The 17820-nt window shown below is 41.3% G+C and overlaps 2 protein-coding genes across 2 annotated transcripts; both read left to right on the forward strand.

Moving 5' to 3' along the window:
* Positions 1 to 1881: 1881 nt before the first annotated feature.
* On the forward strand, positions 1882 to 12150 carry lyplal1 (lysophospholipase like 1). Its single transcript, XM_044034149.1, has 6 exons — positions 1882 to 1940; positions 4046 to 4194; positions 6263 to 6362; positions 7515 to 7684; positions 10601 to 10716; positions 11445 to 12150. Exons 1-6 carry the CDS (start codon positions 1882 to 1884, stop codon positions 11697 to 11699), a joined length of 849 nt encoding a protein of 282 aa, XP_043890084.1. The 3' UTR covers positions 11700 to 12150.
* A 2586-nt stretch (positions 12151 to 14736) lies between these two features.
* LOC122775019 (coiled-coil domain-containing protein 39-like) lies at positions 14737 to 17820 on the forward strand. Its single transcript, XM_044034689.1, has one exon. The coding sequence runs from the start codon at positions 15043 to 15045 to the stop codon at positions 17659 to 17661; it is 2619 nt and encodes an 872-aa protein (XP_043890624.1). The 5' UTR covers positions 14737 to 15042; the 3' UTR covers positions 17662 to 17820.

The following is a 17820-nucleotide window of genomic DNA, read 5'->3' on the forward strand; positions in this document are numbered from 1 at the left end:
CCTTTACGGCCACTGCCTCAGCGGTGTCTGATCTTTTGCAAAAGTACACGCGTCCAAAAGTGCCTGACCCCAGAAATGTCTTCACTTCATACCCATTTGATTCCAAAAGTGGAACAAAGTCATCATTTGATAGTGATGAATCCATTTCACCTGCTGAGTCAGTCAGAGAGCTATTTCCACAAGCTAGCTGGTTAGTTGCATCTAGCATCTGCAATATTGCATTACTGCCTGCTGGCTTCTGTTTCACTTCTTCCAACAATTTCTGGCAGGCTGTAGACTGAGAGGTGCAATGCTGCCCTTCAGAGGAAAAATTAATGCTTTTGCCCGCAGTTTGTAGTTCTTCTTCAGTACTGCTTGAGGTAACTGCTTCATGTATGCCTTTCATCTGTACAAATGATCACAACTGCCTCGTTAGAGTGGTGACATCACTCATGAAAGGAGCGACAACAAATATGTTGAGCAAGGAAACTGCTGCAATAACAAGCCTCCATGTGCATTGTCCATGTTTGGCTCAGAATGCAGCTCTGCAAATCCAGGGAGCAGCGAGAGAGAAAAGCCATCAGCGCTGTCTAAATGCATTTGTTGAAATAAATGATTTAATTGGGACAAGAGTGTTCCTGACTGAATTTACAACAGAACAATTACTGAACAAAAGTGAAAGAGAAGGTAATGAGTGACACAAATCTGAAGAAGAAGCTGATAAAACTGTATCTACTGCAGTCATTTTACCTGATGGTATCCGTTCATACTGCAAACATAATCGAGGTGTTAGTGGATGTAATTGGGTTTTGCTCTAGTTTAAATTGGGCTAACTGAACCTAGGTGACTACTACAATTACCCAGACCAACCATTGGTGTTCAGAGTCCACATAAAATCCTATAGAAGAGTGAAAGTGAGCAGAACAGGAATGTGAATAGAAATGGAACTCTGCTCCTAACAGATACATGGTGTAGAGTTACAGAGTTACTGATTGTTGTAGAGGCATGAACTTCATCCTCTCCAAAAAAAAGTTGTTCCTGCCTCTTTAGGTTTCTCCTTTTTGAAGCCCTTGCTCTCCAGTTACTGTCAATGACAGATCTATTCAAACAAAGGGCAACGATCCATTCCAGAGTGTGTCCACCCTTCCAAAATCAACCCAAGTGGGGCCTGTGCCATGCAAAGTGATGGGACAATTGGCTCCCTTTGCCATTATTTTCCAAAAATACTCTTGGAAGTTGGCAGGAGTTGCACATATAAAACACTGCATTCCCTTTCTCTTTCCTGTGTAATGGGAAATTATGTGAAGTTGGGCCCACTACAGAAGCACTGTGTTATGGTTAAAACAGATGCCCGGGGACAACAGGTGCTTCCCCAATACCCACTGGAGACACATTTACCCACTGGTGAATTTAGATGTGGGTGACATAGGTAACCACAGGGCAGTTTCTTGCCAGATGTGGCATCTGCAAAAAAAGTTTTTTTAGTATTCATCAGTTCATTTATTCATCAATAACACCCTGCTTATAGTGCTACAGCAGTTAGGGAAAATGTGTTTTGGTTTAGTCCATGTCCATCAGGCTATAACCATAAAAAAAATATCTAATAAACTGATATTATGGGCATAATTTGGGGCTTTGTGATTGTTCAGCGTTTCTATAATTTCTCTAGTTTTTCAAGTGTATTGTTCTAATTTCATGTCTTAATTTAAAAAAAAATACAGCTCATACAGAATGGTGTTTGTTTATGGTTAGGGGGCTCAGCGAGAACCACCACAGGATTTTCCCAGAGTACTGGTCTGGGATCAGCTTCCTCTACCCCACGTCTGACCTCAGCTATGAGCCAGTGGGCCAAAACTTCTCTGGATCAGTTTTTGTGAGGTGAAAACCACCAGCTTTGCCTTCATGTGGCAGCAGCAGCAGCAGGAAGCCCTTCACAGTGGTGGCAGTATTCATGGACGAAGGTGTGTGGAGTGAACAGGGGCACAGGGATTACTGCAAATGAGAAGTTCTCAGTGTAGGCAAGGGACTACTCATGACTAAAACAAGGTCATAAACAGGATAATTTGTTGCTCAATCATGCCTTGGGGACAGAATGAGCGGTTTTATTTGCCCAGTTTTTTTTCTAACATGAAACGTGACTGTATCGTACGTTGTCCCTGTTGACCTTTGTGCTGACATGTATGCTTTTAATTTTCTTTGTAAAGACAGAATGGAGAATACATCCATCCACATCAAAGTCAAGCCTGTGAATAAAACTGTGTTGCCAGAAAATTCCTTGGCGTCCTGTTAGCATTCCTGCAAATCCAAAACTTCTGCTCCTATGCTGTAGGTACAAGGAATCACAGATTATTACAGAGAAGAGGACAAGTACTATGAGAGAGGTTAAAAGAAAAGCAGCAGTCGGTGCCCAGAGTGCACAGTGCCAAAGTTGACTGACAGCGTTGGTGTCGTCCCTTCTATTATCTGGAATTTTTTAAAGGTTAAGCATGTTTATAGTTTTTATCTCCATAAAAATGTACACTGCACTTTCATGTCAGTTGAATTATGTGGCTCTTCCTGGAAAGGCTGCTTTTGGTGGGAGGGCTTTGATGTGAAGCAGTAAAAGCTGCAAGTGTAGGCTGAGGCAGAATTCTGAGGTCAACAGTGATACACTGTAAAGCCAGGATGAAAACACAGGTAAATCTGGTTCCACATGAAGCAGAAAAGGGGAAAAACACTGCAGCGGTTAAAAGCTGCAAACTCTGCTGGTTGCAAAAAGAACTCTGTCTTTGCAAAAATGTGCCTTTTTTCACTTGATTTAAAATGTCGGTAAATGGGGAATTAATGGTCGTGATCAAGACCATTCATTCCATTAAAAGTAGTATTATGTGACGTTTTTTTCAATAGAACAGGATGTCAGTTTTGTGAAGCATGAATTTGAATGTGTAAATATGGCCATGGTGTGGAAGGATGGAAGGAATAAATTGAATAAATATTTGACTAAAATTACTCAATTTGTAATGACTAAAAAAAAATGATCATCCATCGCCGAGTGAGGTCAGTGAACTCAAAGCTGCAAATGCATTTACAATAGTTAAATGATTGCAAATAATGGGTCTTCCCATGAAGACATTCTGTAGGACCAAGACATTAGGCTGTGGGCTGGTTTTGGCCCGTGGGCCGCCATTTGGGGAGCACTGGATTAAGCGTTTGTTCATGTTTTCCAAAAGTTCCTCTTGCCATCTGAGTTGGGATTCCCTGAGTTCTTTTTTCAGCCTGCCTGCTCACTTGCCAGTAAGTGTTCATTAATGACATTTAATTAACTGCCTTGAATTTGTGTCCTGCATATCACAAATCTTTTCCCTGATAAAACATCTGCTTAATACTATCATCGCAGGCATATAAAAACAGACAGTAACTGGATTCGCTTCAGGCCTCGTATGAAGCAACATGACACACACACTTGATTCTCGGCATCATTAGTGGGGTTCAGGGCAGGGACACAGTTTGTGTGGTCCTGACCAGAAATTGAGAGAAAAAAGTCTGAGGTTTATACAAGATAAGACCCACAAATGTGTTTCAACTGATATGCAGATCCAGACATTCCACGAGATAACTTCATACTGTAAGAAACAGAGCTGGAAAACAGGCTTTATTCATCAAGATAATACCAGTCAGTCAGCTCCACGGTGCAGCAAAACAGTGTTTTGTTCAGATGTGACCTTTATTAGCAGTCACTCGTATACATGTATCACATCTGTACTTCACTGTACATTGAGGTAAAGTTAAAAATCACATTTAAACACAATGTTAGTGTTGTACAAACAATACAAATACAAATAAATCAGAAGTAAAGCACTGTACGAATAGTGGTTTGATCAAAGCACAGTCTCTCATAATACAAAGACACACTCACTTATCATTTTTACTTCATTAATGTCCTGTTTTATGTGTGTGTGTGTGTACTTATACATAAGCTCTTTGTACACTTTCACTTCACCTTAAACGTCCTGTACTGTTACAGTGTACTTATGTTACCTCAAAACATTTTAAAAAAGACAGAAAAAGAAAGTTTCACATCGAGCAGGAGATCCTCCCGCGAGACTTGGCCGCGCTGCAGTACGTCATCGCGTGATTTCCTTCCTGCTGCCATGGCTGCCGCTAGGAGACTGCAGTTGTGTGCGGTGTCTCCGACTGGAAGACATTCAGCCTCAGTGATCTTCCTGCACGGCTCAGGTGCTCAGTGTGTGTGTGTGTGAGCGTGGTTAGTCACTGTAGTTGTGATGGTTAAGGGTTAACGAATGCTGTGCTCACGTGTGTGTCAGCTGTGGCTGCTTTTGTTGACTCTGTGGAAACATCACTAACTTCCTTGTGAGGAAGCTCATACTGGGCTAGCTTGCCAAAATGTAGCTGTCCTGTTGTGTGGTTGTTGGTTTATTTTGTGTTTTATTGTTGTTTTCTTATATTGGTATTCATGTTCTCCTTTCCCCTTGATGGCTGTATTTGTGTTGTAGTCTTGTTGTTTTGTTTTTGTTATTTATTTTACTTTAGAGTGTAAAAAAAAAAAAAGTTGGAAGGGCAGGGGCGTAAAGTAAAAGGACACTGTGGGCACTAAATAAACACAAGGAGTTTATAATGAAAAAGGCACCTGTACAGAACCATGAGTTTATTCCATCAGCAGGGAACTTGCTGAACAGAGTGATGAATGCCAGAATTAGACAAAAGGCGACCTGTCAGTGGGTGTGCCCTGCCTTTCGCCCCATGTCAGCTGAGATTGGCACCAGCAACCCTCACGTGGAGGATAAAGCAGTAGAAGATGGATGGATTGATGGATAGTCTTGTTGTATTTAGAGATACTTCTCACAATTTCTCATTAGAACCTTTAAGTTTAAACACACATTCTCACATTTGATCTCGGCCTGGGTGTTTCCTACAAACACACAACACGATATATGTCACGATACAGAGGTCACAATACGATAACACAGGTATTTTGAATGTCCATCATCATACCCGACACAGAATTTACCACAACAGCACCTCTGCTGCCACCCACTGGCTTTATTCCACACTGCAGCTTAGGTGATTTTTCCCAAGACTACCATCACAGCATTTGCTGCACACATCGGAGAGGTGTACCTCACAATATAATGCGGTATCAATTTTAACTGTTAAATAATCTGATTGAAGAGAAAAATGAAAAAGAAAATAGAGCTTTTCACGTCAGCTACACCAGATTTGTTTTCCCATGGTATAAATTAGCACATGAATGATATGTTTTAAAACTTGTGTTCACATTTGAGGTGAAGAGTTGTGATGAATTACTTGCAATTTCCTGCTGTATGTTCTGATCCCATATGATGTACAAAGGCCTTTAGATTTGTTATGGAAGAAACACAGATGCAAGTAGTTAGATCCAATTTTTTCTTCTCTCTCTCCGCCATTATTAAGAACACAAATCATTTCGTCATGTGCACTTGTACTTAATATTGACAGGCTTTTTATTAAAGTTGTTGTTGTATTATTCCTCCCATCATTCTGCTATCACTCATTTCGCTGTTAAAAATGATAGTTACCAGCTGTGCCACTGACCGGGAAATATCTAAAGAGATTCCAATTCAAAACTATTTATTGTCTCTCGGGGGCTTGGTTTGCAGTGAATGACAGAAATAGCCACAATAGCGACATAAAAGTCATCACGTAGTTAAGACGACCGGATAAAAAGAGGCATCATTCTGTTCAGATGTTAAAAATCTGTAGGAATGGAAACAAAGTGTCGTTTTACTCATATTTTACAGTTTTATAAATGCAGATGCTGGTTCGGCCTCTTCCACAGTATATTGTAGACACCATACCAGGGTGAAACATAGTCAACGATACCAATAATATCACAATACAATGATTCTGTGATAATCAGTATATTGCCAGACAATTATACAGCAATACATCACAATATTTGTCGAAGGGAAGAAAATAAAACATTCGTGAAAAGTTGAAAGTGCAGGATTTCTCAGGATGCATGGAAAAAAAGCATAAAGTCTGTGTATTGAACATGGATGGGGCATCTCTTAATCTAGCTTTCTCCACCATTATCCCACTTCAAGTTTAACTCCGGCGAGTGAAACTGGCATGGAATATTTACTTTAGAGCACCTTAATTTGTTAAATATTGATATTTGCCCTGGCGTATCGATTGTCAAACATGCTTTCAGGTTCGTGGGAGAGTGTTATGTATTTAAATGTATCCAGGACTCAGCTGCTGCTGTTTGTGCTCTAGTCTCACCTCGTTTTCTGTCCTTTTCTAGGTGACACTGGACAGGGACTGAGAGCCTGGGTGCGAGATGTTCTGGTGCCAGATCTGGCCTTCAGCCACGTCAGAGTCATTTACCCCACAGCTCCAGTCAGGTACAGCGATCAGCCTCAGAACCCGCAGGTTAAACACAGTTCACACACTTTTAATATCTCACAGTGTTGTTAAAGGTACAGTAAACTGGATGTGTCTGTGTTGATGATCACTAATTCCATAATAACCATTCAGTATCATGTAAATCAAGTGATCTGAGATGCAGAAGAGCATTTCTTCACCTCCTCTAGCCTTTGCAAATTCTGGCGATGTTGAGAAAATAGAGAGATTTGGTTGTTCCACTACACCCACTCTGCATGCAGGTCCCTTTAGTGGAAAGTCTAAAAATGATTTGGACAATAAACACAATGAAACATCAGCAAAGTTTAACAGGGGGAGAGATTGCCTTTGGTCATCTGTTGAATATAAAATGAGTCTGACCGTGGTTGTGTAATAAAAAGAGCCAACAGTCAGCTACTTTTTTGAGCGATCCTGGCTTTAAATGTTTCTCTGACATTTACTAGACAAAGTTTAAACATAAAGACAAACTTAGTTCAGGGAATATCTACATGGGATTTATTCTATCTAGACCATATGAAGCTGGTATATGTACTTCATGCAGCTTATATGGCAGTTTTCCAGTTGTGCTGCAGTGTACTACAATCATATGGACTTTTATTCTTCAAATGAAATATCAACTTTGACTTAATTTCATATTTTCCTTTAATGCCTTTAAAGCGGCGACTTTTTTTGAGAGCTCCCTTAAATTTAGGATCAGTGATGCACAGTAGACTGCAATGACATCCAGTGTCGTAATGTTATGTTTCTAGCAACTTTTACATTTCCCTCCACTACATTTTTCTGAGCTATCTTTGTAACTCGTTACTAAAAAAATAAAATCAGAAGAAGAAGAGTTGGTAATGGTCTGTATTTATAGGTAGCTTTTCTAGTCTTGATGAGCTGCTTTACACTACAGTTTTCACACGCTTCAACATGGGGTTAAGTGTCTTGCTCAGGGACACACATAAACTAGCAGAGCCAGGAATTGAACCCACAACCTTCCAGTTGAAAGACAACTTGCCCTACCACTGAGCTACCATTACTGAAACAACCCTGAAAAGAACCCCCCTATCATTAATTTACATGGATAAGTTTGTCTGAAATTAAGCTGCAACCATAAGTCTGATCTCCGACACTCACCTTCATTCCATTAGGCCGTACACACCCATGCGAGGAGCTCTGTCCAATGTCTGGTTTGACCGTTACAAGATTTCACGGGACAGTCCAGAACACCTCGAGTCCGTAGACGCCATGTGCAGCTCCTTAGGGTCCATTATTGAGGACGAAGTCAAGGCTGGGATCCCCAAACACAGGATTATCATCGGTATGGATTTGGTTTAACTTCATGTTACGTGTGCTTTATGTTAAACTCTCAGGACTCTGATTGTGTGTGTTAGTCGTCTACCAACACCTCTGATGCTCATTATTGAATTCAAAACAACTCATTAGTGTAGTCACAGTCTAGAGAGGAGAGAGACATTTGACAATGTCCACTGGTGGACGTCACTGAGTGTTCCACATTTCCACTGAAGGACTCTATCAGCAAGTCTCTGTCTTTTATTTCTCAGTGCCTTTCTCTCTCACTGGATCCTTTTTCCTCTGTCCTCTAAGTACACTCTCTCTCAAACACACACACACCTCAGTCCATCTGAGCCTGGCTGTTCCTTACTCCCACTGTCATGATATAAAATGAAGAATGCATCTCATCAGGTTACTGTGTCCTTTCATCTGCTGCCAGGAGGGAATAAAAACGAGCTTTTCAGGAGGAATTCTCAGGTCATGAAAAGCCTTTTGCCCAAAAATATTCCGCTTATCAAATTCACATATAAATAACAATGAAACAAAGCCACTCGGATCGAGTGCGATTAACATTATGGCCGAAGCAAGGTAAGAGTTCCCACAGGAAACACATCGAGGGCCACTGAGTGTTTTAATGTGTGCGAGTCATGGCTGCACATGAAAGGCGAAACTGCTGAGAGCAGTGGGAAAAGGGTTAACCTCCGAGCTCTGAAATGTATAACTATTTAGGCACTCTGTGTGTGTGTGAGCTTGTGTGTGTGTGTGCGAGTGTGTGCGCGCACGGCTCGACTCCAGACAAAGTGAGTGAAAAAACACATGCTCCTGGGAAACTGCTGAAATATTATCTTACTAAATCATAACATTTTGTCATTAACTATAAATACTCAGTGCTGGAAACTGCACCATGTACCCAGAGTCCATTTCCCCAGCTGACGCTCTGACAAGCGCCAGAAGTTTCCATGGAAAAGGTTTCTGCAGAGGCCGGCCACAGGCTGCCGTGTGTTTCGGTGCGTTTCAGTGTGCAGAGGTGTGTGGGAATCTCATGCGCTCGCTCCGGTCGATACGACAAAAACGCCGTACTTCATGTTGACAACATGGAAATAATTAGGAATTCCGACTCAGGCTCTTTGGAAATGCTGTCCTTCAGGAGAAGATCCCTTTTGTTTCTAAAGTATGGGGGATGAAAGCGACGTAGTGGGGGCGTTTTGTACATACAGACCTTATTCAGATCTGGTATTAAAATCATAGTTCACGTTTGTGGAATTGTACTGTTACACACTCAGAGCTGACTGTGCTGTGTGAACCACACATAAGACAGGCTAGGCATGCTCTCAGTGAAGACAGCTGCCTGCGGGGACACCAGGAAAACCTGATTTTAGCCACTTAACAAAGGCAAACTTAATAAAAAAAACAACGTTTTGATAATCGATTAAACAGTTTGAGTGTTCTTTTTAAATAACTAAAACAAACGTTTTGATCTTTGAGCTTCTTAAATGTGATTATTTTCTGGTTTCTTTGCTTCACATAACATAGAAATCATTTAAATTGAATCATGTTAGTTTGAGGACAAAACAAGACATTTGAGAACATCATCATTTCTAGGTCTAGGAAATGATGATGAACATTTTTCAACATTTCCTGACTGATTTTATGCACCAAACACTTACTCCATTAATCTACAGGTGAATCAATTATGAAAATAAACTTCTACACTATCTACACTATCTCTATCTTAAAATGTAGGTGCCACTTTATTTACTACTACTGATTCCTAATTTTCAGTCAGAAAAGTTTGAAAATTTTGGGATCTTGACTTTTTCCAACCCCACTAATCTATAAAATCATTGATACCACTGTAGTAACTGCTGTAAAATATGATTATGCTGTAAAATGATTACGAATATCACATATAAACACTAACAAGATAAGCCCAACCTCAACACCAAAGCAGATTATATAAGCAGCAGCTGTACTGAGTTTCCCTGACCCCTAACATTGTAATGTGGTCACTGCTTGTTTTCCCTGGACCATTAACACAAACATAGATATAGTATTATATAAAAAGCCAGGCTCACATGACACAATCAAACAAAAAAAGAGATGTTCTGTCACTAGTGTTAACATTAATGTGACATAGTGAAATTGATTATGCTTTCTGGCAGCGACAAGCTGAATACCTTTGTTCTTGATGACTAATAAAGATTTTAGCTGTAAAAGGCTACATTTGAGTGCGAGAACTCTCCAAACTCTACACAAGAGTTCACTTATTTGCTTCTCTAATATAGAGTGTGCATATTGCACACGCTATTCTTAGGAAACCATGACTTCCATTCATTTGGACATCCTAAATAACCATAACCATAACCAGTTAATGCCTAACCTTAACCTAACCACAATTCAATTATCAGCCCTAAACTTAACCAAGGTCCAAGGTCAGTGTTTAAGCCAGAAAAGATTGTGACAAATGCACAAGAACACAAAGAACGTCCACAAGCGGCTCAGCTTCACGTCGCCGCATGAGCTCGCTGGTCCCTGCATGTGAATTCCACCTCTCGTCCATTTCTTCACCCTCTCTCTCTCACTTGCCTCTCCGCTCCTCAGTGCTCTGACAGGATGATGGGTACTTGCACGCTTTCCCAGATGTGCACAGTGTGCCCAGATGTACCCAGATGTGTGAGATTAAGGACAGATTCATGAAAGGCTGCTTATTCCAAGGTGAAAAAAAAGAAGCTGATGATGTGGAACTGTGGAGTCTTATCCATCTTAATGTCTTTTAAAGAGAGGTATTTTCCATCTTTGACTGCATTAAAGTGCTCAAGGAAAAGCCGCTGTTACTCAAACAGAGATGCATATATTATAGGAAACTTGTATAGTCTTTATATTTAGACATGCCTCCTCTGATTCTGCAGTTAATGGGTTTTTTGTCTGTGCCTCATCAAAGGTGGATTCTCGATGGGCGGAGCCATGGCACTGCACCTGGTGTGTCGGCATCACCCTGATGTAGGAGGGGTTTTTGCTCTGTCCAGCTTTCTCAACAAAGACTCTGCTGCTTTTCAGGTAAATCAACAGTTTCAAACTAAAGTTAATGGATTTTATCAGAGTGGGCCAATTAATCAATTAGTTGTCAAATATTTTGATAATCGATTCATCAGTTTAAGAATTAAAACTAGTCTTCTGATTTTTCAGCTTCTTAAATGTGAATATTTTCAGATTTCTTTGCTCCATATGACGATGATAAGAAATCATTAAAACGGAATCAATTTGGTTTGTGGACAAAACATTGTCAACATTTTCTGACATTTTATGGACCAAATAAAAACAATCTACATATGAATCCATTATTAAAATTATCGTTATTATTATTATAATTATTATTATTATTATTATTATTATTATTATTATTAATAATAGAAGAGTAGAGAATAGAAAAGCTAATCGAACATCGAAAATCGAACATATATTCAGTTTAATTCAATTATTCGTATATATACAGGATTTTGACATAGTTTTTTTGCAATGATGTATTTTTCATGAATTAAATGTTTTTATTTGTCTACAAAATTATACAGACAAGTCAAAGTATTATGGTACAAGGGATAGTTCAGGTTTTTTGAAGTGTGGTTGTATGAGACACTGGCACATGATCGGAGAACCAGCATGAGATACCACAGGGACCTTCAGAGGTCTTGGAGGATCCATGCTTCTGCTTTTGGGAGTTTTTTTTTGCAAAAATGGTCATACTCTTATGTATTCGTACCTTGTGACTGTGTGTGTGTGTGTTAAAGGATGTGGAGAAGCGGCTCAAAGCAGGACTCTCCCTCCCTGAGTTGTTCCAGTGCCATGGAACCAGTGATGAGCTGGTGCTTCATCAGTGGGGGGAGGACACTTCAGTGCTGCTGAGGAAGTTTGGCATGAACACTGCCTTCCACTCCTTCCCGGGCCTGAACCACCAGCTCTCCCAGCCTGAAATGGAGCTCCTCAGAGGCTGGATCCTCAGCAAGCTTCCTGCCACTGCCTCCTTTGACTCACACAATTCATAGTTTGCTTTAAATTTGTTTTCATGAGTAGAGTATTTCTCAACTCACATTTGGTCCGTCAACATAGAAAACCGCCAGTCAACATGTGCTGAGGTTGGATGTGTGTATGTTTTATATTACTTGTGTATATACAGTATAATGTAGAGCATATAATTGTCATATTACTGATGATGTACATTCCTGCTTTTAAGAGAATTCAAGTAAACACAATACACTCTATCTTGCATTAACAGCTGACGTTACTGTGACTCAATCGCGACTGAATGTAAAAAATACCTACAGTATTTTTAACAAATACTGACTCAAATAGTAACATTTCCTGTTGGTACTGCCAAAGCTGTGAGCTACAATTTAAAAACTCACCCGAATTCTCAGGTCATTGCTTCTGTTAATTCTCCACTTTTTAATATTCTTATGTATTATTATACCAAATAAATACAAAATAAATAAGGAACTGCCAGCTTGTTATTGTGGTGAAGTTGCAGGCAGCATGAAATGGTGCCTGTAGAACTGTGCACTAGTGTGCAGTCTGCCAGAAATAATAAGAAAGAAAATGCTGTTTTAACACAGAGATAAAGCAGCAAACACACTTTTTTATTTATTTTTTTATTTATTTATTTAGTGTGCACTAAAACTGGTGTATATTTTGTTGAGTGGCCGCGCTGTGACAACCCCGTCCACGTGGAGGAGGTTCTGTGAGGTCATGGAAAATGGCGTGCCTGATACCAAACCGTGCTTCACGCAACACTTCAAAAACCCTGAACTATCGCTTTAACATGACCAAGGCAGGACATCAACATAAAGAACAAGTTATTACTACATCCTCAGCTTTATAAGTTGATCCAGCATAACAGTCCAGAAAAAACCTGGCCCCTCTGTTGCTGCTTTTATTTTGCCAATAAGGCCATTTGAAATCGATTGGTATGTGAGACTTATGCAACATCCTGTGAGTGTGTGCGTATAACTCCTAAATAATGAGTATTCATTGGACTCAACAGGTTCAGAAAATCCAGTGGGTTGGGGGAGATCTTTTTTTTGAAGCTAGGAAATTATCTGTAATATCTCTGTTTTTTTTCTCCCCCGAAAACAGAACTGTATTTTCAGTTCTTATTTCCCACCTTGTTTTTTTCCTCTCAGTTTTGCTTCTTTCAGTAGTAACGCACTGTACTCTGGAGATGGTCCGGACCGGAGGGGCTGTATGTGAGAACAGACATTCTCAGGAGGTTCTCCTGCCAGCTCTCTCTAGTATAATCTCTGAATGATTTAGCTCATGTGAGAATTGTCCTGCCTCCTGTGTGTTCAACTCAGGCTCTCCTCACCTGGATTCCCCTGCTGTTGTGAATGTGTCTCAGCCAAATTGCAGAGGACGTCCGGACCCAGTTCTCTGGACATAATCCGGATTTCATGTCTGAAAACACTTTACTACTCTTTCCGTTTGCACAGAGGGTGGAAATGTAAGGATCAGATGTATTGTTGCCTTGTCAGGCAACAATTCTGAGATCATTTGAGGCGGATTGGTGTGGACGGATGGAGGAGAGATGGATAAGGAGATGGACACAAACGGGGTCTTAGCTTGAGGCAGGGGGAAGAAAAAGCGAGGTGGAGCCAAAGCAAACAGAGGGAGCTCAGAGTTTGGTTCTCATCACAGTCAATGATTGCTTCCAGCTATGTGTGAAAGAATGCTACTGTTGGAACAGCCAACAGTCACCCTCTCACCTGACACCCCCAATGATGAAGTGAAACCTCCACCAATTCTTCCGTCGGCCCTCACTTCACTTCTCCCCCTTTTCCTTTGAATCCTTCCCCCTCACTGGGCTGTGTAACCGCCCAGGCATGCTATGATTCAGTGATAAGGGACTATTTGAAAAAAAACAAAACTTCAAACTGTTTGTGAAAGTACATGAAGACTCGCAGAAGTAGCAGTAAGCCACCAGGGGGGCTTACTTTGAATCGATTTAGGACATCAGTCAACATTTCCTGTGGAGTTAATGGTCTCCATTGCTAGTTTGAGGTCTTCATGCCACATATGAGTGGAGACCAGTGTGATTGACGGCTGGTATCGAAAACTTCCTGTTGTTAAAAAGTGTCTTGGCACCAGTCGAATTGCGAATCTCCAGGATTCAACTGGAGGTTTGACGATGTTCCTTTTTCACACTCCATGGGCTGGATGGATGTAAAAAAGTGAAACGTGTTCCTTATGGTTTGTGCGACCATCTGTGAGATCAGGTGACTGAGCCAACGCTCACACATCTAAAGAATGTTTTTGTTTTTTCTTGAAAGAACTTCGGCCCAAGCTTTGATTATGTTCTTCTCGATTTTAGCTCTGAAATGTCTTACTGCTCATCATAGGAATGTTATTAGTTTAAGCAAAATGGTGCTCACTGGCCACGGTCGACTTTTCTTTCTAAGTATCACCGCGGAATCGTCGTCTTCTTCAGCAGTAGCTCATGTGTTTCCCTCTCTGTGCTCTGAAGTGCATCCCCCTGTTGGTCAAACGACGATGCTGTGTGTCAGGGGGAAGGAATGCTAATCTGGACAAGTTGCAGACTGCAAAGACTCAGGTTTTTTTTTTTTGGCTGCCAATTTCCACTGCACAGTACTTTCCACGTGGAGCTGCTCCAGAGTAGCCAGGGTACAGAAGGAATTCCCGGCCGAGGGAGCAGAGGTGTTGACAGATTGCAGATTGCTCGTATGACCACACCCCCTCAGTGAGGATGACAGGCTGGAGGGATAACCACAGGAACCTGGATTAATTCTTCTGGATAGATGACGATGACTGATAGGTAAGAGAATACAAACCTTGATGTCAGTAGTGGATCAGTGGACATGCTTTTTTGGGCCAAAAAGAGGCAAACGCTGTACCTTGAATGTGTCTTACCATTGTGCATTGATCTCATTTTTGAATATTCCTGCTGATTGGAGGCCGGTATACAGGTTGCTTCCATCTGTTACAACCAAGTAGGGCTGGACAATACAACCAAAACACATGTCAATATTGATATTTTTATTATTTGCTTTTTTTGAAGAAATCAGTTAATTGCAACTTTGACGCTGAGTGTGCACGTTCTCATTCTACCATGTCTCAGACTCAACCATACCTTTCATTCTTGCCCTCTATGACCCACTAAATTCTAAGTTCTGGTTTTCAGAAAGTTACCATGACAACCTGAAGATCAAGAATTCAGTGAATCAGAGCCATCAAAGGCATGACATCATCCAAGTGTCTAGTATATTGTAGCGTAAAGGGCATAAAACAAAACTAGATGAGAGAGAACTGGACGTTGTTTTATAGTAAAGATCTATTCGTCTGTTGTTTTGTGGAGCCTTTGTCAAGCTGTGCAACAACATGTCGAGCATTCTTGACTCAGTTTTAGCAAATATAGGCTGGGATGAGAGCTTTGCTATACCCGAGCCCAATGCCGAAAACAAGGCTTTGCTTGACGAGATTCGTATGAAAGAGGCAAAACTTGCGCAATTGAAAAACAAACTAGAGAGCAACAAGGATCAAAAGCAGTTCATCGGTGAATTCCTCAAAAATGGCAAGCAAGAGCTGGACAATATTGAGGCTCTGTGTAAGTTTAAGGAAAGAGAAAGTGAGTTTCTTCAACACCTCACATCCCTCGCAGAGAACGAGACAGGGCGCATGACACAGGACAGTGCTAAGATGGAGAAAGAGCTTCAGTTTTTTGCAGACAGGAGAAACGTGTTAGAGAATAGCATCTCCAAGACCAAACAGAAGCTACAGGAGTTCAAGGAGCAGATGAATTGGGATCAGCAGGCCATGGATGCCTTTTTGAAGGAGTCGGCACTCAATGATGAGGAAACAATGGCCATTATGAAGTATTCCCAGCAAGATGAGCAAAAGATCAAGGCACTCTCGCTGGCTATAGAAAAGAAGAACCTGGAAGCCAATGAGAAGCGCAAAGCACATGACAAGGAGTACGCCGAGACTATAAGTGCACAGCTTGCTTTGGATAAGGCTGCAGCGATTTTGTGGCAGGCCCACCAGGAGACTCAGCACCTTCTTAAACGGTGGGAAAACACGGTCATGCAGATGCAGAGACGTGATGCAGAAATGCAGCAGTGTGCACGGCAAATTGAACAGGCCAAACAGAAGATCAGGAACTTGAACACTGCTATTTTAGTAAGGAAGCACTTCCTGGAAACTCAGAGGAAGACCAACAAGGACACTGAGAAGAAGATAGCCCTCGCCCAACAGCTGGTTCTAAAAGTGCGTCAGGAATTGGAAAGTGTGGAGGATAACTGCAGCGCGCTGCAGCATGAGCTGGATTGTTGGAAGGGCACACTAAACAAAGCAAAGAACAATGTGAAGGCTGCGATGACCAACATATCCAAAATGCAAGACAACATCCAGGATAACAACACTAAAATCAATGAGGCCAAGGCTCACAATGCTGCGCTTGAAGAAAAGCTTAAAGCTGTAACTCAGTCTGCACTGAGCGAGGAGGAGAAGGCTGACCAGATGGAACAGTTTCTTAGAGATGAGGAGCAGGAGATCAAGGAACTGAATGACAAGCTGCGTTCTTACATAGAACAGCTCTCCATTTGCAAAGAGTTTTTGCAGTCCCTAAAGGACAATGAGAAGGATTGTATCGCCAATGTTTCAAAGAGCAGATACATTATTTCCTGTCTGAAGAGTGAACTCAGAAAACTGCAGCACGACCAGCTAAGACACCAGATGACCGTTAATGAGCTGGAGTCGAGCATCGTCTACCTGAGGAAGAAACTCGCTCGGCTGCATGGCGACGTTCACTTGGAAGAAAAACAAGAAATCGCCATCAAGATTGATGAGTTGAACAAAATGGTTGAGGAGAAGAAGAAGACGGCGGATATGCTAAGCAACGCACTCAAGCAGTCTGAAGATGATATTCACTTTTTAAGGAAAGAACTGGAATTGGCAAAACCTCAAAAGGTGCATCTCTCAGAGAAGGTAGAAGAGCTCATGCTAATCGATAATAAAAGTGACATGGAGGTGAAGAAACTCCAAATCAAGAAGCAGGAAAACATGGTGGAGCATAACATCATAAAGTTAAAGGTTAAGCGCATTAGAAATCAGCTGTACAACAAGGCTGATGCTGTGCTGTCCTTGGAGAAGAGGAAGCTGGAGCTGCAGAGAGACATAAAGGAGAGGGAGGAGGAGCTCAGAATCTACAGAGAGATGCAAACCCAAAGGCTCAAGATCATTGAGCAGGAGAGACAGAGACTCAGGGCTGAACTAAATGAGAAACTGTCCAAGATTGATGTGACAAAGAAACGTTGTGAGATCTTGTCATTTTCAATAGATGCTCCAGAGGGGGAGGAGGACAAGTGGCATGCTTACCATCTTGTAAAGGTCACGCAAGAAAAACAGGAGCTCAGGCAAAAGGGCGACTATCTCGATGCTACAGTGTGCAAGTTAGAGCTGGAAAATAAAGCTCTGGGGAACACCATCCAGTTGTTCAGTGACAGCAACTCAGTATTTCGCAAATCTCTCAACAAAGTAAAAGAATCGTTTCCTGAATACCAGGAGAAAATGAATTTAGCGGAGCAGCTCAGGGGAAGTGAAGAAACACTCAAGTCCAAGAAAAGAGAGATCCAAAGACTTCAACAAGACATAAAGGATATGAATAATGTGTTGGAGAGTCTGCTCCAGGAAGAGGTGCTCGAGAAAGAGAAGATAAAGGAGAGAGAATTAGTTATCATGAAACTGAACAAAGAACTCTTTTCTCTCCAAGAGAAAACTGACAGAGCGAAACGACAGTGCATCAGGCTGATGAAACAGATCCGCGCGGCAAACAACACCAACACTGAGACCTTTGAAGAAAAGGACATCAAACTGAGGGAGTTAAAAGAACTCAACAAGAGCAGCAATAAGATGTTGAATGACGCCTTGGAGGACAAGCCGGATCTAAGATCAGTGGTGGAGACGTTCTTCCAGGAGGGAAATCTATCCGTTCCAGATTAGGGCTTTTACTCTTGATTCCCAAACACTAAAGACTGTGGTCCTGGAGATAACTGAAGAATGATCTAATATTTGTGTAGCTTGACAATTGGACATACTTCTGTGTGTTGAACTGCCTATTCTTAATTTTAATGTTATTAAATTTGTGATTTTTCAGACTCA

The sequence above is a fragment of the Solea senegalensis genome, linkage group LG9 (assembly GCF_019176455.1).
Source record: "Solea senegalensis isolate Sse05_10M linkage group LG9, IFAPA_SoseM_1, whole genome shotgun sequence".
Taxonomy (NCBI): Eukaryota; Metazoa; Chordata; class Actinopteri; order Pleuronectiformes; family Soleidae; genus Solea; species Solea senegalensis.

Coding starts and splice junctions, on each gene's coding strand:
- lyplal1 (XM_044034149.1), top strand. CDS start 1,882: ATGTGGCAGCAGCAGCAGCAGGAAGCCCTTCACAGTGGTGGCAGTATT. Junction 1,941..4,045: donor GGCAGTATTCATGGACGAAG/GTGTGTGGAGTG, acceptor CACATCGAGCAG/GAGATCCTCCCGCGAGACTT. Junction 10,717..11,444: donor AAGACTCTGCTGCTTTTCAG/GTAAATCAACAG, acceptor TGTGTGTTAAAG/GATGTGGAGAAGCGGCTCAA.
- LOC122775019 (XM_044034689.1), top strand. CDS start 15,043: ATGTCGAGCATTCTTGACTCAGTTTTAGCAAATATAGGCTGGGATGAG.